The sequence below is a fragment of the Myodes glareolus genome, chromosome 2 (assembly GCF_982192425.1).
Source record: "Myodes glareolus chromosome 2, mMyoGla1.1, whole genome shotgun sequence".
Taxonomy (NCBI): domain Eukaryota; kingdom Metazoa; phylum Chordata; class Mammalia; order Rodentia; family Cricetidae; genus Myodes; species Myodes glareolus.
Window position 1 is genome coordinate 128541847 of NC_142027.1, and position 25643 is coordinate 128567489.

Genomic DNA, 25643 nt, shown 5'->3' on the forward strand with positions numbered 1-25643 from the left:
TAAAGCAATGTACAGATTCATCGTAACACCCATCAAAATCCCAGCAAAATTCTTCACAGACTTTGAAAGAACGGTACTCAACTTCATATGGAAAAGCAAAAAACCCAGGATAGCCAATAAAAATCCCGTGCAATAATAGAACTTCTCGAGACATCATAATCCCTGACTTCAAACTTGACTACAGAGCTACAGTACTTAAAATAGCCTAGTATTGGCATAAGAACAGACAGGAGGACCAATGGAACTGAATAGAAGACCCGGATATCAATCCACACATTTTGGAATACTTGATTTTTGACAAGGACGCAAAAAGTATCAAATGGAAAAAAAAAGCATATTTAACAAGTGTTGCTGGCATAAATGGATATCAACATGTAGAAGAATGAAATTAGACCCATATCTATCACCATGCATAAATCTCAGGTCCAAATGCATCAAAGACCTCAGCATAAATCCATCCACACTGAACCTTATAGAAGAGAAAGTCGGAAGTACACTTGAATGCATTGGCACAGGGAACCACTTCCTAAATATAATTCCAGCAGCACAGACACTGAGAGGATCAATTAATAAATGAGACCTCCTGAAACTGAAAAATTTCTGTAAAGCAAAGGACATGGTGAATTAGACAAAACAACAGCCTACAGAATTGGAAATGATCTTCACTAACCCACATCGGACAGAGGTCTGATCTCTAACAAAGAACTCAAGAAATTGGACACCAAAAGAACCTATAATTCAATTAAAAAATGGAATACAGACCTAAACAGAGAACTGGTAGCAGAGGAATCTAAAAGGGCTGAAAGACTCTTAAGGAAATGTTCAACATCCTTAGTCATCAGAGAAATGCAAATCAAAACAACTTCTTACACCTGTAAGAATGGCCAAGATCAAAACACTGATGACAACTTACTCTGGAGAGGTTGTGGGGAAAAGGGAACACTTCTGCATTTCTGGTGGGAACGCAAGCTGGTACAACCCCTTTGGGTGTCAGTGTGGCAATTCTCAGAAAATTAGGAAACAACCTTCCTCAAGACCCAGTAATACCACTTTTGGGTATATACCCAAAGGATTCTCAATTGTGCCACATCTGTGTTCGTAGCAGCTTTGTTTGTCATAGCCGGATCCTGCAAACAACCTAAATGCCCCTCGACTGAAGAATGGATAAGGAAAATGTGGAATAGTTACACAATGGAGTACTATACAGCAGAAAAAACCCGACATATTGAATTTTTCAGGAAAATGAATGACGCTAGAAAACATTATTTTGAGTGAGGTAACCCAGACCCAGAAAGATAATTATCACATGTTCTCACTCATAGGCGGTTTTTAAGCATAAAGCAAAGAAAGCAAGCCTACAAACCACAATCCCAGAGAACTTAGACAACAGTGAGGACACTAAGAGAGTCTTGCATAGATCTAATCTACATGGGAAGTAGAAAGTAGAAAAAGATAAGATCTCCTGAGTAAATTCGGGACATGGGATCTTTGGGGAGGTTTGAGGTGGGGAGAGGCAGGGAGGGGAGCAGAAAAAAATGTAGTGCTCAATAAATATCAATAAAAAAAATTCCAGCTCAAAAAAGAGGTTTCCAAGGAGAAGACTATTAGTAGATGACCTCGAGATGTCTTTGTGTTATTTTGGTAAAGAAAGTGGCTGTTTTCTTCCCTTGTCGATAAAAGTCTACCTCGGGCCAAATTGAAGAGTTTTGAGATTTCAAAATAGCCTACTCTTGACTGTGTCATGTGGTTATTATTGGCCAGTCTTATCCAGATCTATTATGAGAAGAAACAAGCTACATACAAAATAATACAAATGTATAAATACAAAATGTAAAGTTTGAGAAGAAAGGGGGCACAAGGAATGTAGATAAGTACTATTCTCAACGAAATACACAGATCAAAGAAAGCTAGTAGAGTGGTGACCTCAGGGTGAGACTCCACCCAGCCACGCTTTCAACTTTTGTGAAAAATAATTAAAGAAAAGCTTAAGCAGTGAAGCTTATACAGATGTGTTTGAATAAGAGGACCATGTTGGACAGCTTTAGTCCATTATCAAATGGTGACAGTATTATGTGCTTGCAGGCCTAAGCCAGCCCTGAGGGCTCAAGTAAATTATAGGAAGTTTAGCAAATGCCTATGATTTCTGTTCCAGTTGCAATGTCTTCTACATCTAAGCATACAACTATGGCCTTATGGGGTATATTGTAGGGTTGGTTGATTAAGGAAGATAAGACTACTAGTGTTTCCTTTACTGCTGGTTCTGTACTGTCTGTCACTTTTTGATTCCTGTGACAAATCACAATAAAACAACTTATAAAAAATGCATTTAATTTGGGATGCATGGTTCCAGGGGGCAATAGAATTCATGACCACCATGTTGGGATGCATGGCAGCAGGAAGGCGGTCATGGCACTGGATCAACAACTGAGAGCTTACACCTGATCCATCAGCATGAGGTAGAGAAAGAGCTTATGAGCTATTGAAATCTCAAGGCCCACCCTCAGTGACAAATGTCATCCAACAAAGGCACACCTTGTAATCATTCCCAAACAGTTCCATCAACTGGGGACCAAGCATTCGAATATATGAGCCTGTGAGAGCCATTCTTTTTCAAACCACATGAGTTCGCTGCAAGCCTCATCTAGAAGTGGACAAGTGCAGCATTATAGCCCCTTTCCAGACAGTCATGAATCTTCATAGTGGACAGGACTTTGCGCAGTGCACATAGTTTGGACATTCTGCTTAGAAAGAAAAATGACCAGCTGTGTGATGATTTACTGATTCATATGCTGTAGTCAGTGTTTTGGCTCTAGTCAGGGACTTGGAAATAGCATAATTAGAATTTGGTGAGAAAAACTTTTACACCCCCCCCCCGAAAAAAAAGTCAGATGGTGATGGTACATACCTTTAATCCCAACACTTGGGAGGTGTAGGAGCCAGCCATGGTAAGCTAAATATGAAAAGATCACCCAAAGGAAGTTCTTAACTTCCAACCATTATCACCTGCCAGTGCAGGACTCAGCCATCGAAAAATTTAATAGAGGCCTGAGTCTCAGTAGTTTACCCTGAAGCAATACCTGGTTGCAGGAAGAACCACAAGCTGAGATTATCCAACCACCACTCAAGAACAGACCATCCAAAGGAAATGCCTAACGTTCCAACTGCTGTAGATAGGATTGCCTGCCAGCACACACTCACCAGGATACTGCTAGACAAATGTCAGCCAATCAGGGGGTCCTGAACCTCAGGAACTCCTCACCCCCACCTTTACCACTATAAAAATCCCAATTCTAACTGAGCTCGGGGCTCTCCGTTTATTCCAATATGTTGGACATGTCGAGAGACTGAGTTTGCAAACTTGCATAAAATAAAAGGTCTTTGCTTTACATACGGAACTCGGTCTCCTTGTTGGCTTTTGGGGGAACTTTGCGGATTTGGGCATAACAGGAGGCAGAGGCAGGCAGATCTCTGTGAGTTCAAGCCCAACCTGGTCTACAGAGAGTTCCAGGACAGCTAAGGCTACATAGAATGCTGAGAACTTACTGAAAAGTTTTTGAGACCCAATAAATCTCTCTGCTGATGCAATAATCTGAATCAGACCAAATCAAACCTAATTTAAAATGACCCAGGTTTAATGGATACTAACACTCTCAAGTGACCTTCCAGGCCCTCAGAGAGGAGATGGGGAAGGAAGACCAGGATACCATGTGTTTGTTCTATGGGGGGCAGTAAATACCCTGAGGGAGTGACTTGAGCATCTCTGGGAAGGGGTCGCTGGTTGTCGGGCTTTCTCAGAGGTGGAGTCTGGACAGAAGCAACTCCCAGGGGAGGGGACTTGGGATGGAGCTTTACACCCAAACATTATGACTATTTGGATATATGGATGCCAGGGGCTGAGGTGAAGCCTTAACCCAAACATTACAGACTCTTTGGATATAGGGCTGCGAGGGGTGGGGTGACGCTTCAAAGCAAATACTCCAGACTCTTTGGGTATAGGGGTGCCAGGGTCTGGGGTAACACTTCCAGCTACATCTTGAGTCACAAGCACAGGAAGAGACAAACACTCAAAATGGCATGAGGCTTTGACACTTCAAAGCCTGCCCATGGTGATGTACTTCTCCAACAAAACTGGACCTCCTGGAGGTTTCTAGATGGTGTGATCAACAGAGACCAAGTGTTCAAATGCATTAACCTGTGTCCTATGGGGAACATTCTCACTCGACATTTCGTTCCTTGATCTTCATAGGTTCCTAGCCATGTCATGCTGCAAAATGCATGTAGTTCAAAGTTTCCAAAACCCCTATAGTTTTTCACAGCCCCAACACTGTTTAAAATTCTCTTGTCATAAGTATTGCTGCACAGGAGGGTGGGTTCACATGGGTCCATGAAATGAAGACTCAGAGACTCATGAGAATGAACATAGCCTCTGTGGCTGCAGGGGCTCAGTCTCTGTGAACTGAAGCACTTTCCCTTTGCCTCTTGGCATCCTTATTTTTTCCTATATTTACACTTTAGCTAGTAGATTTCCATATCTCAAAACAAACTGAATGAAGTTTTCAAAACCACCATGCCAGGTGCAAATACCTGATTCATGAGGTACCACAGTTTTCTAGGTTTCCTCTAAACCAAATTTTGCATAGGGTTTGTATCCATGGGAAACTCCCAGACAAGATTCTCACAGGGTGACAAAAGGTATCTGTAACACAAATGATGGATTAGGAGCTGAGTGAAAACTCCAGAGCTAGGCCAGGTATAGCCCAGTGGGAAGTCATGGCTAGCTAGGGTTACTTGCTAACTCTTTGACTCCAGGCAGGCATGAATTTCTGCCACAGTATCTCTTTTCTTTTTCCTTTCTTTTTTTTTTTTGTGGGAGGTCACAAGGTTGGGGGTGGACTTGGGAGTACTGGGAAGTGAGTTTGATTGGTATGCATAATATGAAATTCCCAGATAATCAATACAAATATTATGTTGGAAAGAAATTTAAAAATAAAGTCTCTTCTGAATCTCAATGTCTCTTCTGAATCTCAATGCAGCCTCTTGATTGTAATCTCCTATAAAATAAGAAAAGTACATATTTCCAAAATATGATAACCTGCTGGGTATGGTGGCACACACCTTTAATCTTAGCACTCAGGAGGGAGAGGCAGGCAGAGCTCTGTGAATTCAAGGCCAGCAAAGGCTAGAGAGATCATATTTTGAAAACCAATTCTGCTTCTGTATTTAGTCATCTTGCTGTGGGGATCCTGTCTCTGCCTCTTGAATATGAAGATTACTGGTGGCTACTGCACCTGCCAAGGTTTACATGGGTTTTAGAGATCCAAACTCCAGGCTTCCTGTTTCCATGGCAAGTGCATTATCCACTGAGCTATATTCCCCCTCCTCTATATGTTCATTTAAGGAACTGTTAGCTGTTTCAAGGAAAGCTTATTGTTCAGAAGGACAAAGTCAACTTAGAGAAGCAGAATTGGTTAACTCTAGATTCAGAAAGAGACCTTGCTGTTGTCATTTATAGCATTATAAATGATAACACTTGCCTCAGTGAATAAAGTGGAGAGAGATCAAGGTGAATACCTGCATCAGCTTCAGGCCCCAGGAATCTGTGTGGACTGTTTGAACTTATGACAGTTTCTTTGTTTGTAGATTCCTCTCTTTGGTGCTAAGACTATTGTCCAGAGAAGTCCTGATGAACCAGCACTGAGCAAAGCTGAATTTGTTGAGAAAGTCCGTCAGAGTAACCAGGCCTGTCATGATGGAGACTTCCACAAAGCTATTGTTTTGTATAATGAAGCCCTGGCAGTTGACCCTCAGAACTGCATTTTATATAGCAATAGATCTGCAGCCTACATGAAAACCCAGCAGTACCACAAGGCATTGGATGATGCAATCAAAGCCCGACTCCTCAATCCCAAATGGCCAAAGGTAGCAGTTTTATTTACTTTCACAGAAGCGTCTGTTTTCATATTTTAGGATAACATTTCATTGATTAGTACAGATATTCATTCATAGAATCGATACTACCACAAAATCTACAATGATCAAAAACGAGCAATCACCTTCCTTTTTAGTGGTTTTGTAAGTGTGCCTTCTGTCCATGTTTAATTCTTTCCCTGCTTGTTTTAGATTTCGGTTTATCTTTTTGCCCAATTACAGGATCCATTCAGGTTTTAGATATCTTTTTTTTTCATACAAATGTTTAAACGTGATAGAGTGATTGTATTTATCTCCTTCAATTTAAAATGAACTAACTTAGCCATGTATTGGTGCGTACCTTTAGTCCCAACACTTGGGAGGCAGAGATAGGCGCATCTCTGAGTTGTAGGTCAGCCTGGTCTCTCTTACACAGAAACCCTGTCCTAACCATCCCCGCCCCCTTCAAAAAAGAAGAAGAATTTAATCAGGGAATTCTCAGCTAAAAACAAAATCATAATTAATTATATTCTCTTGAGCATTGCCTGGTGCAAGTTGGTGATTTTAATTTTTTCATAAGTATGCCTTTTAACTTAATGATAGCATTACATTATTATAGATGTATAAAATATGATATATATTGAAAATAACTTAAGTGAAAAATAAATAAACTGAATATGGTGGTCTGTACATCACCCAGCATTCAGGAGGCCAAGGTAGTAGGATCTTGAGTTTAAGGTTATTGTTTTAATAAAAACAAAATGTAATACACATTCAAAACACATAACCTACCAAATAGTATAGCTTAGTTTAGTCTACCTATAATGTGCTCTGTGTACTTAGTCTGGAAGTTAGACAAAATTGTTTAACACAAGCTGGGTATGGTGTTCAAGTTTGTAATTCTAGCACTCAGAAAAAAGATTTCAGGTCTGAGGCTAGCATAGCCTGCATAGAAAGTTCTCTAAGACAGCCTGGACTTTATAGCAAGCCTTGTGTTAAAAACAAACAGATGATGACATTTATGTGTAGAGATGGCAGTTGTGATTGTGGAGGGTAAAAGCTGGGGTTTGTAATCCCAGAGGAGCATGAAGTTATTATGAGTTAATGTGAGCCTGAGTTGACCAGGTACACATATTTTTCACAGAGAATAGAGGGAACAGATATTTTTGGCTGAACTCAGTCCCAGATATTTCCACCAATTTGAATAAAAATTGACCTATGAAATTCAGAGGGTTGCCTTTTCCTCAGATGGTTTGAAATCAAAGAGGCAAAATTGATATAAAAAGACAAAGCAGCCAGAAAAGGAGATTGTTTGGAGTTGCTGGCTGGTGGTTTCCACCCAGCAAGAAACTCTGGGGATGTTGACATCTCTAAATGCCACATGTCTCCTGCCTGATCCTGGCCACAGTACTCAGTGTTGGACACATCAACATTTAGGAGGTGCTAAGAGAGCACCTACTTTTGAATCTTTCTAAATACCTACAATGTTGGGAGCTTCATATCCATTGAGTTTGATCCACTGACAGTGTCTTTCTTTGTATTAGGAAATAAAACTTTTTGCATCTGAGACTTAGAGATAGGAAACAGAGTGAGACAGTATCTGGCCAACTGCAGAGGGATTTCTACTCTATTTCTCATGCTGTGCTGCCTACAAGAAGTTGGCCTTTCTATTCACTAAGTGCTCCAGCACATATTTATAGAAGCCTGAGGGCTACCAAAGCTGTGTTGTTTCTGTGACTTCTCTCTGGATTCTGCCTTTCACAGCTTCTTAAAACTTTTTTTTTCTTTAAGATTTATTTATTTATTATGTATACAGAGTTCTGCCTGCATATTTGCTTGCAGGTCAGAAAGCAGCACCAGATCTCATTATAGATGGTTGTCAGCCACCATGTGGTTGTTGGGAATTGAACTCAGGACTTCTAGAAGAATAGCTCTTATCCTCTGAGCCATCTCTCCAGCCCATGTGATAACTTCTTACAGCGACATTGTGATTCTGTTATCACTACTCAGGGTCAGGGCCAGGTGTTTCCAAGTTCTTTTTTGTCCAATAGTGAAATAAAAGCCCACACAAATTTCACAGTAACTTATTACTTTATTTTAAACAAAACAATAGAATACATCAGAATATACTGCAAGAGAGCAGTGGGCCACATGAGTGAAGATCCTCAAGGCTTCAAGTTATTGCTTGTGGTGTATTTTTATGAGGTCCAGATCAAGAAGGGGCTGGTTACTAAGGGACATAGTTTTGGTGGTTCTCTGTTTTGATCCATTGGTTAGGCCATATCATAATTTTTCTCCTACACATTTCCTTTCCCCCAGTGTATCAGATTTTAGGCATATGCATGTGCATTTATATATAAACATAAGATTATAAATAGGGGATTCTTTGTGAAAGTTCCCTTTGGGGACAGCTTACTTTACTGTGAATGCATCCAAATAGGCCACATTAGTCTTCCTGGGTATCATCAGGAGAGTAAAAATGAATAGTAGAGGATTTTTTTTTTTCGAGACAGGGTTTCTCAGTAGCTTTGGAGCCTGTCCTGGAACTCACTCTTGTAGACCAGGCTGGCATCAGACTCACAGAGATCTGCCTGCTTCTGCCTCCCGAGTACTGGGATTAAAGGTATGTGCTACCACTGTCCAACTAATACAGGACTTTTAAAACAGTACTTCCAATCTTGCTTGCCAGCAAAGGAGTTACTGGAACAATGTACCAAACATCCAGTTTGACTGCAGTAGTGAAGAGGGCTTGTAACTGGAATGTAGCAAGTCTGACTTTAGAGAACCATCCGTGCATCTTCAGCCTGTGCAAGTGAGGCTTAGTGGGAAAAGATTCTCTTTATGAAACTTTGTCCACTTTCAAAGTCTTTGTTTGAAACTTTGTTTGAATTTCTAGCCATTTTGATATGTAAATGCAGTTTCTGATGTCATTTTGGTAATAAAAGTATATCCTTTCTTTCAGTGATTAAGTTCACTCTTCCTTACCTGGGAAGTAACTGCTGCTTGGCATAATGCCCTTATTTTGGGCATTGGTGGATACGGTTTAAAGTTCTGCTGTTATAGTCAGAATTGCTTTGATCTTGGCAAGTGCATGTGACCAGTAAGGCAGATTTTTTCTTTTTAATTTGTTTATTATTTGTGTGTGTATGCATGATCTTATATGTCATTCATATGTGTAGAGGTCAGAGGATTATTGTAGAGTCGGTTCTGTCAACACAAAAGTATAACTCTTACCTCAAAGAAGATAAGAGATAGTTTATTTTGAAGCCAAATATAAGTGATAATAGCTCAGGAACAAATACCACGTTCTAATAAGGTAGCAATTTCATGAACATCCTATACTCACAGAATAAAGAAAATTATAAATCAAGACATTTTTTTTCCAGTACAACAATGAGTATACTGGATAGGCAAGTTATAGCAAAGCAAGAGAGTTCTGCTGTAGACCTCAGATGCTGTCTGATGGTGCTCTTAGACCTTTTGTCTAAGGGATCTTGATCATGTTTCTTTGCCAGTTAAAATGTTAAAAGACAGGAAAAATATTGAGAACAGCAGTGGAAGGAGAAATCTCAAAACCACAAATAGGAGTAGACAGAATCAGCAGAGGAGTCCTGAAGCTGAAAACTCAGCCTCCTCTCCAGGACTGGGGTTTTAAGTCTCTGGAGGTCTTCCTTTCCTACTTTAGGGTTGGTCAGTTTGAAGAGAGACAGGGTGGTTGATTGGTTCACAACTGTTGTGCATATGTGCTTGAACTTGGTGGGCTACTCCATCAGCAGGGGGCCCTACCGACAGGAGAAAATTCACAAGGCTTTTGTTTTAAACTGCCAGCCTTTTGTTTCAGGTCAGGAGGGAAAGGAAGAATCCAGTTACCTTCAAAGTTCACCATCTTTATCACCTACTCTCTGCTCTTCTCCCTGTCTGTCTGCCTGCCTCCTACTCTCTCACTTTCATTGGTGGAAACTAGGATTTTGTTAAGCTATGATACCCCAAGGGGCTTTTTCTGTGATGTTGGGTCCGACATAGAAGTGAGCAAGGAATGGCTATTTAGGGGCCTAAAAAACAGCAATTGGTGACCTACTTGCTTGCATTAGGGAACTCAGTTGCCCCAGACCTCTGTTCTGAGACAGACCCCCTTGCCCACAGACCAAAGGCCAAAACCAAAATAAAATGAAAACACTGAAAAAAAAGAAAGAAAAAGAAAAGAAAAAAAAAGCAATTGTAAAAGGTATTTATTAAAGATAAATTGTAACCAGGCTGTGTAGCTACTACTCTGACCTCTACATAATCACTGAAGTTTTAATTAGCTGGAAAGTTTGTACTCAAAGTGAGATTCTTTCTGGGAATTTGTTTTTGTAGTTCTCTCCTTCCACCTTTATGTGGATTCCTGGAAATGAATTCAGTTCTTTAGGTCTGTGCTTTAGTAAGACAAATTTTCATGAAATTATATGGTAGAAGATCTTAACTGCAGGTGAATCAGAGGCCTATGTCAAGTCTGAAAGAAACTCAGGACAAGTGACTAACTTGTGCCTATTATTGTACCAAAGCCCCTGCTGGCCTCCAGGCTCACTCAGTACCCATGGCTCCTCTCAGCTTTTCTTAAACCACCCCTGCCCCTACTTCACCTCAAGATCTTTCTTTTCCCAGCTTCTCAGCCATTCTTGTCATGTACCTTCTTGGCACCCTGCTGTGGAACAATGGTCTTGTACCTGTAAAGATTTGTTACTTGTATTTTAATAAAATGTTGATTGGCTAGTAGCCAGGCAGGAAGTATAGGTGGGGTGACCAGGCAGAAAGTATAGGCAGGGAAATGAGAACAGGAGAATTCTAGGAAGAGGAAAGAATCAGTCTGCAATCATCACAGAGGAAGTCAAACACAGATGAAGCAAGATGAGAATGCCTTGCTAATGAAAGGTACCAAGCCATGTGGCTAACACAGACGAGAATTATGGGCTAATATAAGTTATAAGGGTTAATAAGAAGCCTGAGCTAATAGGCCAACTAGTTTATAATTAATGTAGACCTCTGTGTGTTTCTTTGGTACTGAATGGCTGTGGGACCAGGTGGGACAGAAACCTCTGGCAACAGCTCCCTCTCCCTCGGTCCTCTTTTCTGCTCTGGATTCTTCCAGATGCTTCTTTTTGTTCTTTAAAAGTATAATATTGCTAGCATGTTCCCCGAGCGGCCTGCGAGCCAGGCAGAGGCTGTCGCCAGAGCGGTGCAGGTTCCCCGCGGCAATCGGCAGTAGGCTTATCCCAGACAGGCTGGTACCAGCCATGCAGCCGGGAGAGCCAGGCGGGCAGGTGACCAGGTGGCGGATAAAAGACTTACAGGACATAGTAAATAGACGTAAGGCTAAACATAAAGGTAAACATTTATTACTTAAAGAAGAGGGAGAGAAAGAAAGGCAAAAATAGAAAAAGAGAGAGAGAGGGGAAAACACGTGTGCACATGCCGAGAGAGGGAACAGAAGGAAGGGGTTAAGATGGCGATGGAGAGGTCAGAAGTGGCTGGGAGTGGGCGTGGCTTGCCCTTAAAGGGACCAGACCAAAAGAATAACATTCCCGGATCCTTTTTATAATAAAAAGTAGAAGATTAGACATTACAGTTTGAAGGAATTGGGGCGGCAAATTCTCAAGACTGCTTCCGGCTGATTTGTGGGCGTCATCTTTGGGGGGGATCCGAGAGAAGGCTGGGTGTTGGTCACATTCTGGCATAGTTGGTCTCTGCTCCCAACAGGTGTCTGTGGCATGGAAATATCTGGTGTCCCTTGTACCTGGTTAGGGTATTAGCAGAACAGAGGACAAAGTTAAATTAAGAAAAAAAAAATTTAGTACCAGGGAATTGAGGGGTATGTATCTGACCTGTTTACTGTGGGTTCTTTAATTCGGCTCCCTGGAACTCACAAGAATTCCTTGGATTTGTAAAAGCAGAAGTTTTAGACATATACATTGTATAATGACTGTGACATATTTTTGTACAATGAAAGGTATTTTTATTTGGTGAGGCAGCCTGGCAAAACCTCTCAGCTATCAAACTGTCAGAGATCTTTGAGAAGGATAAGATTTTATTTGAGTTACTGATGTAAAAATGACAGAGAACTTACTTGGTTGGCACCCAGAGCTACTCTTTTGGGTCCTCCATGGTCGCTGAAGGTTGCATTTGACCTTTGCTGTTTAGTACAGGGCCTGTCAGGTTCCAGAAGACCCTGTGGGCTAAGAAATCTGTAGGAAGACAGGCCTACCTTGATCTGAGCAGCTAGGCTGTGGATTCCAGTGATTCTGTCCACGTCTGGAGATCTTCAGTTTAGGTGAAAGGCAGTTTTTGCCCAATGGTCAGCATTTGGCAGTTGAAGTGAACTTGCAAATGGACACTGCTCTGCAACTACAGATGGATGTTGTTCTGTGACCGTTTGTTTTCTGTCTTCTTGGAGGAAACAGAGTGCTGCTGCTAGGAGCCAACCTATCTCTTTTTGTTATGAAAAGTTTTTTAGTAATTAAATACTTAAATATCACATTCCCCAGATCTCTGAGCAGTTGAGGCTATTTATTAGGTATAGCTGCAGTATAGAATCTGTCTGGAAGGTTGGGTCTGAGCTTGACTGTACTGGCTTTTAACAGGTAAGATCCACACTCGTAAAAAGACAGAAAGAAAGAAAAAACTGTTTGTAACATAAGATTAGTGGCAGAACTGACAATGGTAGAGAACAGCTTAATATTAAATATAAGGCATTTTTGTAAGAGAGTTAAAAGTACATACCAGTTTAAAATATGAGACTTAGGATTTTGTAGTCTGAAATGAGATGTAATGAACAATTATTATGTATATAAAGATTGAACAGGAATTGGGCAACGTGCATGCTTTTGATGGGCCCTATCAAAAGCACATCACTATGCAAAACACCTGTAATCAGAGTTAACAAGAGGATTTCTGTGAACACCGAGGAGGGGGGGAAGGCAGGGCATATGTAAGAGTGGGAGAGCTTGGTCACGTGACCTGTTCTCGGCCAATCTAGCGATAAAGTCACCTGACCCCAGTGAACATGGTGGCGACCACGTGTTGTGGGGAAAAAGTTACAATTTTTGAGCTGTAAGGATTTTAAGCTTAATGAGAGGGACCTGAAGGCGTGATCTGCCCTGTTGTTGAGCCACCATGCCGTACCAGAAGCCGCAGAGGGGAGTAGAAGACTGGAACTGGAAAAACTGCATCCTGCCATGGCTGGAATGGAAAAGCCGGCAGGAATTTTAAAAGCTGGGGGCCGCCTGCCATGGGCGGTTGCTATCCAGAGTCTGAATCGTGAAAACCCATGCAAACAAACAATTTAAAGACAGATAATTGTGGAGGATTTTAAGTAAGGCATATTTAGACTGGGACGACTTGCTTTCCCAGGTCAAGACTGTGAAAAAAACCCGCAAAAACCATGGCACCTCAAGTCGTTAAGGCGAGATGCAGATGCATCTAACATCCAGACATGTGGCCAGGTGTCCGAGGTCCACATGTGGGATGCTATCGGCTGAACCATATCAGCTGACTGTGAGCCGACCGTGAAAATGAAAGGGAAAGAAAGAAAGCAATGAAAAAAGAGAAAGAGTAAGAACTGGGGACACTGGGTCCCCAGGTGCGGGAGTGCTGGGAGCTGTCCCTGGCACGGGCTTAACAGAGGATGCAAGCCGTAATTGAATGCCAGCAAAGAGACGGAGAAGTCCCCCCCCCCCCCAAGCCTAGAAATACCGGGAGTACCAATCAATTCCTGGGTTAAAAGACTCGGTTAAGCTGGCTGGAATGGGGAAACTCATGATTTGAAGCCGGTGTTGTTTGTAGGAGTCATGGCCAGGCAGATGGAACACGTGGGTTATTGTTGAGAAGGTCCTCGGTCCCGATTCAGTCCCGGAAGTTGGAGCTCAGAGTCCCAGACGATATCTGAAGCCGGGACCAGCCCTGGGCAGGTGAATCTGTCGAGTCCGCGGCACCAATTTTGTTCTTTAAAAATATAATATTGGGCATGTTTCCCGAGTGGCCTGCGAGCCAGGCAGAGGCTACCGCCAGTGTGGTGCAGGTTCCTCGCAGTGAGCAGCAGAGCTGTCGGGAGTGCGTCCTGGACAGGCTGGTACTGCCATGCAGCCGGGAGAGTCATCCAAGCGGGTGGGTGACCAGGTGGCGGATAAAAGACTTACAGGACATAGTAAATAGACGTAAGGCTAAACATAAAGGTAAACATTTATTACTTAAAGAAGAGGGAGAGAAAGAAAGGCAGAAATAGAAAAAGAGAGAGAGGGGAAAACACGTGTGCACATGCCGAGAGAGGGAACAGAAGGAAGGGGTTAAGATGGCGATGGAGAGGTCAGAAGTGGCTGGGAGTGGGCATGGCTTGCCCTTAAAGGGATCAGACCAAAAGAATAACACTTCTGGCTGTACTTTCCCTCATGTTTACAGTTAAAACCTTCTTTTCAACTTTACTATGGAGTGCTCATGTCCTTTCTTTATACAGTATGTTTGGAGAATCAGTTATCTCTTCTTCCACTTGGTGGAAGCAGGGTCTCACTGGTTCTGTGGTGCTGGTGTTGGGTATTCCTAGGCTAGCTAGCCCATGGATTTCTGGTGATTCTCCTGTTTTTGCCTCCCAGTGTGCTGTGGGAGTGTTGGGATTACAGTCTTACCCAGCAGGGATGAAGGCTTCTCTGTAACTGGATAGATGGTGCCCTGCTGTAGTATTCTCTGGCACACACAGAGTAGCAGATAGTGAAAGGATAAAAAGTGGTAAAAAGGGTACCTATGGTGAACCCTGCTAAAGTATTTCCTCTGAGAGAATGTGCAGTGTGCAACAGAATTAGTATAAGGGATTTATTGGGGGAGGGGAGAGTGAAAGAATGGAAGGACTTCTTGGAGTGGTTACATGAGAGAGAGACAGACAGACAGGAAAGCATGAGGAGCAAGAGCAAGAGAGGGGACTGATGGTCAGGTTATTTTAAGAGATGTGCATATCACGTAGTTGAAGGTGGAAGGGGAGTCACTTGGCAGAAGGTGATGAAGTAGCTGCCTTGGTGGCTGAGGCAGGCTGACTGCTGCTGCTGCTTTTGTGGGAACTAACAGATAGAAAAAAGTGTTTTCTGTATACTTTTCTTCTGGGTTCCCTACTTTTACATTTTACTGTATTTGACTGATAGTTCTCTTTCTGACTATATTATTTTTACTGTTAATTTTGGAGCCATTTGAGATTAAAATGAAGAAAAATTGGCTTGCTACTTATAAATCCTTCAGTATATATTGAGAACATTCTGCTGCATAACCACAATGCAACCCTTAAAATCAGAACATTAGCATTAATATAATAATACTGTCCAATCTATAGACATCATTTACATTTCAGTGATTGCTTAAGGAATGTCTTTTATGAACATAATTTATTTTCTGGCCCCAGATATACTATTTGGAAAGAAATGTATCAGATGCTATGTAGTTAGACTATATTATCAAACATATGGTGCCTACCCACATGTCCCACGCTACCGTCTCGCCAGCAAGAACCACGCGGGACACTAGGATCCTTCTGCAGAAATAGCTTTAATGCCCCTTGGGAGAGAGAGCATCAGCCAACATGGCCGGGGACCCCAGGACAAGGTGAACCCAGCCCTATATAGGAAACAGTCCTTGCTTCGGACGTGTCACTCTTGGATAGGTCAACTGTCCATAATCCCAGGTGATGCCTCGGGAGTAGGCGGGGACAGCGGTGGGAAGTTACCGAGCACATGTGCGTTCACCTGGCGGCGAAACCGGATGTCAGCGCCATCTTGTAATGGAGCATGTGGCTGCGGTCCTCTACATCTCTCCCTTTTATTACTATTTTGCAGAAAGGCAACTCCCTCAGAAGGCAAAGATAGAGGTTGCACTTCCCAAAGTGGAAACATTAAAATGGGCTTATACGGAATCTGCCCCTAGGTTCATGACACCTGGAACTTACCCGGCCTGCCCTCTGCCATTTTTCTGGGAAAGGGAATATACGGCAGGAAACCCTTATGCAGGGCGACTTATCTCTCAGAGAGGGCCATTCTCTGTGTGATGCTCTTCAGCTCGACAGCCTTCAGGGCTAGCTAAGCCAAGCACTCCACCCTGTGCCATGGACCACAGTCCTAGGGGTGCAGGAGCTGGTTGCCTTAAACCTTACTGCTTTAACATAGATAACCACACATAAGCAGAGGCTCCCTGTTCCAGGGCAGCCAGCGCTGGTGCAATAACCACTTTGTCCCTATGACTTTGGGATTTGAGTCAGCAGACCATCCAGAGGAGAAACACTATTCCACAGCATAGGGCTGCTCCAAAACACTTCCACCCCCACCCATTCTTTGAAGTAGGGGATGAAGGACATGACCCAGGACTGGAATCCTACGGCCAAGCTTATAAATCATCTCTAGGATGGTAGGGGAGCCCCAGAGTCTTAATGGTTGTAAAAAATCGAGGAAACACCGCCATCCTATGGCTGACTGGTATCAGCTTCGGGAAGGCTGAGAGTGTCCCCCAATCGGTGCTCTGTCACAGCTGCTGTCATCCATCCGCAAAATGGCAGGAGGAACAGCAGCCAAATCCTCAGACGAATCCGTGTGTTGTGGATCACTCTTCACCATTCGGGTTAATCTCTCTGGCATCCAGAATGGGCTTTCTTGATCCTGTGGGAAGACACAAACAGCTCCCCTGGATCTCAATAAAATGGGATCCGGGCCTTTCCATTCATTAGAAAGCACGTCTTTCCACTTAACCAAATCTTTGGGCCGCTGAGGATCCGAACAATGTCATGTTGCAGCATTTTGGCCATTATCATCCAGATTTAAAAAATTTATAGTGAACAGAGCCATGGCAATAGCCACTCTTGGCATCGGGGGAATTCTTTCAATATCCCCCCTTTCTGTTTAAGTAGATAAGATTTGAGTGTGCGATGCGCTCGTTCTACGATACCCTGTCCCTGGGGGTTATAAGGCAGGCCTGTAATGTGGGTGACCTGCATCTGCGCACAAAATTGTTTAAACTTTTGAGAAGTGTAGGCAGGCCCATTATCCGTTTTTAAAGATGTGGGCTTGCCCCAAGCACTCCATGCCTCAAGGCAATGTTGAATGACATAAGAGGTTTTTTCTCCTGTAAGTGGTGTGACATGAATAATGCCAGAGCATGTATCAATTGACACATGCACATACTGAAGTTTTCCAAAGGCAGTGATATGAGTTACGTCCATCTGCCATATTTGCAAGGGTGTAATCCCTCTGGGGTTCATGCCAGTGTGTCTGATAGGAAGAAACTGGCAACAACTGTGACATTGGGTTACAATATCGCGAGCCTCTTTTCTGGTAAGTGAAAAACGTTTGCGCAGGGTTTCAGCTGTAACATGAAAATTATCATGAAAGGTTTTAGCTATCTGCAACGGGGAGGCAAGAGCTACCGCAGCAAGCTGCATAGTGCGATCAGCCAGGTCATTACCCAAGCTCATTGGGCCTGGGAGCCCCGAATGTGCTCTTATGTGTGTGATAAAAAATGGAGCTCTCCTATTTAGTAAGCAGTCCTGTATCCTCTGGAAAAGAGCTGCTACTGTACTAGTAGGTTTTATAATTCCAGCGGCCTCTAATAATTTAACAGCGTTAACCACATAGGCAGAATCAGAAACAATATTAAGGGGACAATGAATCTTTGAAGAACCTCTAAAACCACCATACATTCCACCACCTGGGGCGAGGTGGCAGAAAAGTTCTTTGTATATATTTTAGAACCTACAACATAGGCTCCCACACCATTCTTGGAGCCATCTGTATAAACCGTCATCCCGTCTTTTAGCGGGGCAGAAGACGTAACTCGGGGAAACACAGTGGGATGACATGCAGCGAACTGCAGCAGAGGGTGTTTGGGATAATGATTATCAATTTTCCCTGAAAAGGTGGTAACTAAAATGGCCCAATCATCAGAGGCGGCGCCCAAAGTTTGTACCTGAGAGGAGGTATAGGGAATTATCATAACCTCTGGATGCTTACCAAAATGACTAACAGACATTTTAAGGCCTTTAAGGGCAATTTGAGCTACAGCGGCTGGATACCAATCAATACTTTTGTTAGGAGAAGCATGCGGATGGATCCACAGTAACGGTCCATCCTGTCATAACACAGCAGTGGGTAGCTTTCTTTTTTTAAACACACGTAGAACAAATGGTTGAGTTTCATCAATACGGCACAGCTGTGCCTCCTTAATGGATTCTTCCACTAGCAACAAGGCTGCTTCTTCTGCCGGCGTCAAGGCCCGAGGGGAGGTAATATGAGTATCCCCTTCCAAGATATCAAACAATGGCTTCAAATCAGCGGAGGGGATTTTTAAGAATGGTCGCAGTCAATTAATATCTCCTAACAACTTTTGGAAATCATTTAACATTCACAAATCATCCCTATAAATTTTTATTTTTTGAGGCAGAATCTTTTCAGGAAGAATAACAGAACCTAAAAATTGGCCAGTATCTGCAATCTGGACCTTCTCAGCGGCTATTTGAAGACCCCATAGCTGTAAACTTTTAACGAGCAGCGGGTAGGCCTCCTTTAGAACCTGTAAGTCCTCATGACACATAAGTACATCATCCATGTAATGAACCACGAGCAAACATGAAAACCATTCACGAAGCGGTTTAAGAGCCTCCTGCACAAACATCTGACAGATGGTCGGACTAAGGCACATACCCTGAGGTAAGGTTTTCCATTGAAAGCGTTTATCAGGCTCTATATGATTAATTGAAGGAACAGTAAAAGCAAAGCAAGGCCTATCAGCAGGATGCAATGGAATAGAAAAAAAAACAATCCTTAATATCTATTATTACCAGACTCCAATTTTTGGGCAAAGCTGAAAGCACCGGGAGTCCTCGCTGCACAGGCCCAAAGAGGTGCATTTGTTCATTAACGGCTCTCAAATCATGCAGCAAGCGCCATCTTCCGGATTTCTTTCTAATGACAAAAATGGGTGTATTCCACGGAGAGGTGGATGGTTCTATGTGTCCCAGAGCCAATTGCTCATTAACTAGCTGATTCACTGCTTCCAGTTTTTCAGAGGTAAGTGGCCACTGGGGAACCCATACGGGGTCTCTGTTTTCCACGGTATGGGCCGTGCTGCCCCAGTGGCACCTAGGAAAAACCCAGGCCCTGTTTGTTGATATTAGGTTTAGGATTTATTGGCTCCCGTATTCCCTGCTGGGAGCGACCCAAGCCCTTTCCTGGCCTATGACCCATTTTTATCATATTATCTTGGGCCTGAGGTGAATATGTATTAGGTAAGGTCAATCCCATACCCTGCATCACGTCTCTTCCCCATAAGTTGACTGGCAGGGGGAGGACATATGGTGTAAAATATCCTGACTGCCCGTCATCTGTTTCCCAGGTTAATCTGGCGGAGCTAATGGTGGGGTTTGCGCTGTAGCCCAAGCCCTGTAGGGCATGAGACGACTCGGTAACGGGCCAGGACTGTGGCCACCAGCGTGATGAGATAATACTTTTGTCCGCGCCAGTGTCCAAAATGCCTTCGAAGCATTTACCATTGACCCAAAGGGGCAGTTTGGGTCGATCTTGAAGGCTAACAACCAAGTAGGCTGAATCCTGTCCTGTTGACCCCATTAATTTATTCTTCGGCCTCTGGTGGATGTCTGCCGGGAGAAGCAGTAACTGAGCTATCCTGTCTCCTTTACTGATGGAAAAAACTCCACTAGGGCAAGAGCATAGGGCTTGTATTTCAGCAGTGTGCTGACTATCAACGAGGCCTGGGTGGACAATCAGTCCCTGTAGGGTAAGCGAGCCACGTCCTAAAAGCAGGCCCACGCTTCCAGGGGGTAGGGGCTCAGGCAGCTGCACAGGGACGGGCTGTACCCCCATTTGGGGCATCAATAAGAAGTCGGTGGAGGCACACAAGTCCATTCTTGTTCTGCCTCCGGGTGTCCCTCGGTCGCTGCCCTGACGAACTTGTTCCCATATTTTTGGGGGCCCTGGGACCGAGGGCCCGTCATCCCGTTTTTTGGATCATCAGTCTGCGGGTTTCCTAATGGTGGGAGGATCTTGCCATGGATATCCCTAATGGAGCGGCAGAGCTCGGTCCTATGATAACCTTTGCCACAGCGTGAGCAAAGGGTGGGAGGCGCCCTCTCCTTTTCTGATGACCTACAGTCCCTTTTTAAGTGTCCTGGCTTCCCACACTTAAAGCAAACTCTTTTGTCTGGCCCTTTAAAAGGGCGTTTTTGTGACTGCATGATGGCTGCAGCCAAACCTGCATTCATCAGGGGTCCTCCTAGTTCTCTACAGACCCTGAGCCAGTCCTGTAGCCCTTTATTTTTCCTAGAGGCTATGGCGGCACGGCACTCCTGCGTGGCTTGCTCAAAAATGAACTGCTCAATGAGGGGCGTGGCCATATCAGTATCGCCAAAAATGCGTCCTGCTGCCTCAGTCATTCTTGCCACGAAATCTGAAAAAGGCTCCTGAGTCCCTTGTATAATCTTGGTGAGCGGAGTGCTCCCTTCTCCCTTTTTTGACAAGGCTTTCCATGCTCTTACAGCTGTATTGGCTACCTGGCGGTAGGCGCCGTAAGGATAGTTTGTCTGGGCAGTGGCATAGTGCCCTCGCCCGGTCAGGAGGTCAAATGTCCATTGCTGTTTTTCTGGAGTTAAGGCCTGAGCGTTAGCTCTGGCTTGTTCCTGGGCTGCCTCATGCCACAGTGCTTTCCATTCCAAATATTGACCCATGCCGATGAGCGACGCTTTTGCAACTGCTTCCCAGTCCACCGGAGTCATGGCAGACGAGGCCAATCTGTCCAACTGGGCTAAGGTAAAATTAGCAGTCACTCCATACTTTCTGACTGACTCTGCTAACTCTTTGATTTGGTTGTACTCCACAGGCGCATGCAACCGCCCGTTTTCCCCTTCGTAAACGGGGAAGGCCAGGTGCAACTTTCTCTTGACCTTGTCAGGGATAAATGAAAAGGTCTTTGGCCCAAGGCGTTCCTCATAAGGAGGCGCCGAAGGGGCAGTTGGGGGAGGGCGTAGCCTATAAGGAGGCGGATGGGCCGTTTGGGATGACCTCATGGCCCTGCCGCTGGCTAATTCTGCCTCTTCCTCTGTATCTAGTTCTTCTATCTCTTCTCCTGAGCCAGAACTTTCGTGCTCACTTTCATGGTCACTTTCAATTTGCAGAGTTTCGAGCCCCTGCAGAGGATATAAACTACTGTTCATTCCTTTTTTCTTATTATTGATATCAGAAAGCTTTTGGCCTTGTAGGTCAATGTTCTCCCCCATTTTTACTTTCTTAGAATCACTGGGGGGTCCTTTTTCCTTAATTTCTTTCCTCGTGCGCGCGTCTAACCTCCCAATGCACTCAGTTTCTGATATTCTATCCTGGATTTCCTCCGCTTTTGCAACAACCGCCTGGCAAGATTCATCTTTTAAGCAATTTCTGGCGAAAAATAAGAGAATTGCTAAGATAAGTATCAAGGCCTGTATGAAACCTTCCCAATGCGGAAGCAAGTCAAGCTCAAAACCGAAAAATCCAGGAGCAGACATACCTCTCTGATTATGCAGACCTGCAGTTCTGAATCCTTCCTGAATCCAAGGTGAATCCAAGAGATCCCCGTCGGTGCGGTGGTCAGGATTCCCCCAGCGTCCCGAGGGTTCGGCACCAGATGTCCCACGCTACCGTCTCGCCAGCAAGAACCACGCGGGACACTAGGATCCTTCTGCAGAAATAGCTTTAATGCCCCTTGGGAGAGAGAGCATCAGCCAACATGGCCGGGGACCCCAGGACAAGGTGAACCCAGCCCTATATAGGAAACAGTCCTTGCTTCGGACGTGTCACTCTTGGATAGGTCAACTGTCCATAATCCCAGGTGATGCCTCGGGAGTAGGCGGGGACAGTGGTGGGAAGTTACCGAGCACATGTGCGTTCACCTGGTGGCGAAACCGGATGTCAGCGCCATCTTGTAATGGAGCATGTGGCTGCGGTCCTCTACACCCACATTTTAAGTAACTTACTTGATGTACTAGATTTTTATCATTCCTTGGCTCTCAATTGTAATTTACTTAGTTGGTGCCTTAACCTTTGACCACTATAGTAAAAAAACAGAAACATGTATTCCTTGTCTTTTTATTTTGACTCTGCTTTTGCCCATTCTACACATCTAATGCATTGGTGCTGGTTTGGAAAGCCTGGGAATCTCTTGACTCCAGGTCCTACCAGTTTCCCCTTCTCTACAGGAATTAGCCACAATGTGTCAGAAAAGGAATTGTCTTTAGAATAATCTTATATGTCTGACCAGCATTAGGGCTATACGATATGCACTGAAAAGAGCGATAGACTGTGCTTTGTTCTGATTTTCCAGTTAGGTGAATGTACTCTTGAGTTAGTTTGGATTATTCTTGTGCCTACAGTCTTTGTAATCATAGTCTAAAGTCTCATTAGGTAGTGGCTTGTTACTTTTCAAATGAATAATTAATAAAAATCATAGCCAAACTTTTGGGGCCAGTTGCAACTCTGAGGAGCAAGTTCATTGTGAATCTGATATTGATACCCAGATGTAAACAAGTTAAAATTTGATTGGTTTCTGTCCTAGTTTTTTTTCTATTGCTGTGAATAGATGGCCTGACCAAGGCAACTTAGAAGGCATTTAACTGGAACTGGGGGGGGCTTGCTTATCGTTTTAGAGGGTGTGACCATCTGTCCATCCCACTGAGTGAGAATAAGACTACTGTCACAATTTTGGGGTCAAATTTGAAACAAGCTTTATTAAATACTGGCCAAGAAGATGGACAATGGCCATGTCCATACCCAGGATTCCCAGAGAATGGCTGCGAATTACATAAGTCAGGCAAAAACCTCAAGGGTATGTACATCCTGCCTTTGTCCAATTGGGAGAAAGCATACATCCTGATGTACTTCCTGCCCCATACCTCATGCTTACATGTGTACATCCTTTGCAGTGGGGCAACCAACCTTGATTCTGAAACTTCAAAGTCCATCACTAGGTCACACATACTAATCCTTTTCAGAACTGTTCTAACAATCAGGAACTAAGCATTCAAATGTATGAGCCTTTGGGGGGTGATTCATTGTCATTCAGACCACCACAGTTTCTAAAAGGTCTAAGAAGTTAGACAAGAAGGTGCTGTAAACTCTGATTACACTCCAGTCTGTTTACATTCATCTTTTTAAAACAGCCAGTCTCTTGACTGGGGCTGTGTAAAATAAAAAATAAGTTACATATTTCTTACTCCAAGAGGCAAGAAGTAGGACACAGATCACAGTACAGGAAAACCAAAGTTCAGCCTTGTAAAAAGTTCTGCATCAGACACTTGGGACTCATTTATGATCTTCGCAGGCTTGGGAAGCTCCACTTGTAGAGCTCTGCCATTCACAGCACACTGAGCTCCTTCCTCTCACAAGCTCAGACTGGCTCTTCTCGCAGCTGCTGCTGTCTTTAGTGGTCCTTCCCACAGTACTGGCATCTCCAAAATGCTGCAGTGTCACTGCAACTGAGCTGCACTTTCATCAGTAGCATCTGCTGACTTTCTTCAGGGACTCTGACCCTACCACATGGTGCCAAGCCTTGATTTTTTTTCATGTGTTGTCACCAAGGTTCTAAGTCTCAGCTGCTCTCTCAGAGTCCTCATGACTTCAAACTCTTGAATCACCTGGGAGACATTTACACATGATCAAGTTCAGTGCAGAGTACAGCCTTGTCTCTGGCCCGCGGCTTCTGTGTGTTAACTCCAGGATATACTTCCTAAGCTTAGGCCTTCTTGATACCAATTACTCAGCTCCAGCTGACCAGTCTGCTCCAGCAAAGGCTTCACTTTAGTAGTCCTTGTCTCTTGTTACTCACAGATGATTATTTAGTCCCAGCTGACAGTATCAGACTCTCAAATTTACTTTTGAAATTTCATAAACTAGACTCCATGTCTACATTGGTCTCATAATAGCTTTTAAAGCTCTGAACACCAGATGACTTTTCTAGCCAAAAGTTCCAATGTCCTTGTTAAATCCTCCCCCAAAACATGGTTAGGTCTGTCACAGCAATATCCCATGAATCTGGTACCATAATTGATTTTACTCAGAGTTTTCTGGAGGAACAGAACCAAAAGGCTGAAAAGTTTTATCTCAGAATTTATTAAGTCATCTTTAAAATAGTAGCAATAGCTAAGTCACATACCTGAGAAGCTAAGGATTCAGTAGTTACTCTGTCCTTGAGTCCAGGTCCCTTAACAGTTAAAGTTTAAAAGGTGATTCTTCCCCTCTATCAAGCCAGTTGCTTCAGGATGGTGGGGGAAATGGTCAGACCATTGAATTCCGTGGGCCTACTGCCACACTTCCTTAGCTGTGAAGTGGGTTTCTTGGTTTATTTCAGAAAGAAAAAAAGCACTGCTCCCTCCTCAATTGAAGCGGCCCATTGTAATCAACTTGGCAACAGGTTGCTGGATGGTCACCCTGGGGAATAGTATCATGTTGGGGGCTCAGTGTTGGCCTCTGCTGCTGGTATATCTGGCACTCAGCAGCAGCTGTAGCTGGATCAGCTTTGGTGAGTGGCAGTCCATGTTATTGATTTATAATGTCCATCTTCTCTACTATGGCCTCTTTGTTCATGGGCCCATTGTGCAATGACAGTCATGGTTAGGGAAAGAAGCTGGCTCTCCACAGAAGGAGTCATCCTGTCTGCTTGATTATTAAACCCTTCCTCTTCCGAAGTTACTCTTTGATAAGCATTTACATGGAGCACAAGTATCTTCACATCCTTTGCCCATTTGGAGAGATCTGCCTACATACTTCTTCCCCAAGATGTCTTTCTCACCAGTTTTCCAATCATGCTCCTTCCAGTTGGTGGCCATCCAGTCAAACCATCGGTTACAGTCCATGAATTAGTGAACAATCACATATCTGGTTGTTTCTTATTCCTAATGAATCTACAACTATGTACACTGCCTGAAGTTTTACCTACTTTGAACATTTCCCTCCTCCTCAGTCTTTCAGGGTTTTCCTAGAAAAGAGCTATAATGCTGCAGCTATCCTCTTCTTTTTTGGTTTTTTGAGATAGGGTTTCTCTGTGTAAACAGCCCTGACTGTCCTGGAACTCACTTTGTAGACCAGGCTGACCTCAAACTTCATGAGATCTGCTTGTCTCTGCTTCCCAAATGCTGGGATTAAAGGTGTACCACTACCCAGCTGTAGCTATCCACTTCTGGTGCTGCGTAGTAGGAAGAACCATCAGTTAACTGTGCCCAGTCTCTCTTCCTAAGCCATCTAATCTATAGGCCACACCCCATAAACCAGGAGGTGAATGCTGTTTGGAGCCTTTGGCAATTCCATAGGATTTTGGAGCCAGGGTATCTATAGATAACTGTTCTTTTGAAAGACAACTCTTGACCTGTTAGTGGCACCTGAACATTTGACCATGAGCTACCAGGTTACCTTGCACCCTGAGCTGCCTTTTCTTATCACCAATTAAAGTCTCAATATCAAAAACATTGCTTGTTTGATGTGAATCATTGGGTACTCTTAGTTTTTAGATCCCTCCATGGGCTGGTTACTTTGATTATGTAGATCCTTCAGAATTAGACTGATATGTTACAGGTTTATGAAATATTGTGTCAAATTGATTTTCAAGACTGCAAATGGGGTCATCATAAGTACAGAATTCTTTTCAAATAGAGAAGAAATTAAAAAGTGACTTCAAAGGATTGGTTAACAAAGGGTCACTATTTG

The 25643-nt window shown here is 43.6% G+C and overlaps 1 protein-coding gene across 1 annotated transcript in view; it reads left to right on the forward strand.

The window, feature by feature from the left end:
- Nucleotides 1–25643, forward strand: part of Ttc28 (tetratricopeptide repeat domain 28) — a 483898-nt gene that overhangs the window by 27181 nt on the left and 431074 nt on the right. Inside the window, exon 2 of the mRNA XM_085680896.2 lies at nucleotides 5641–5919. Coding sequence (XP_085537022.1) covers nucleotides 5641–5919 — 279 coding nt within the window. The remainder of the gene's footprint in view (nucleotides 1–5640; nucleotides 5920–25643) is intronic.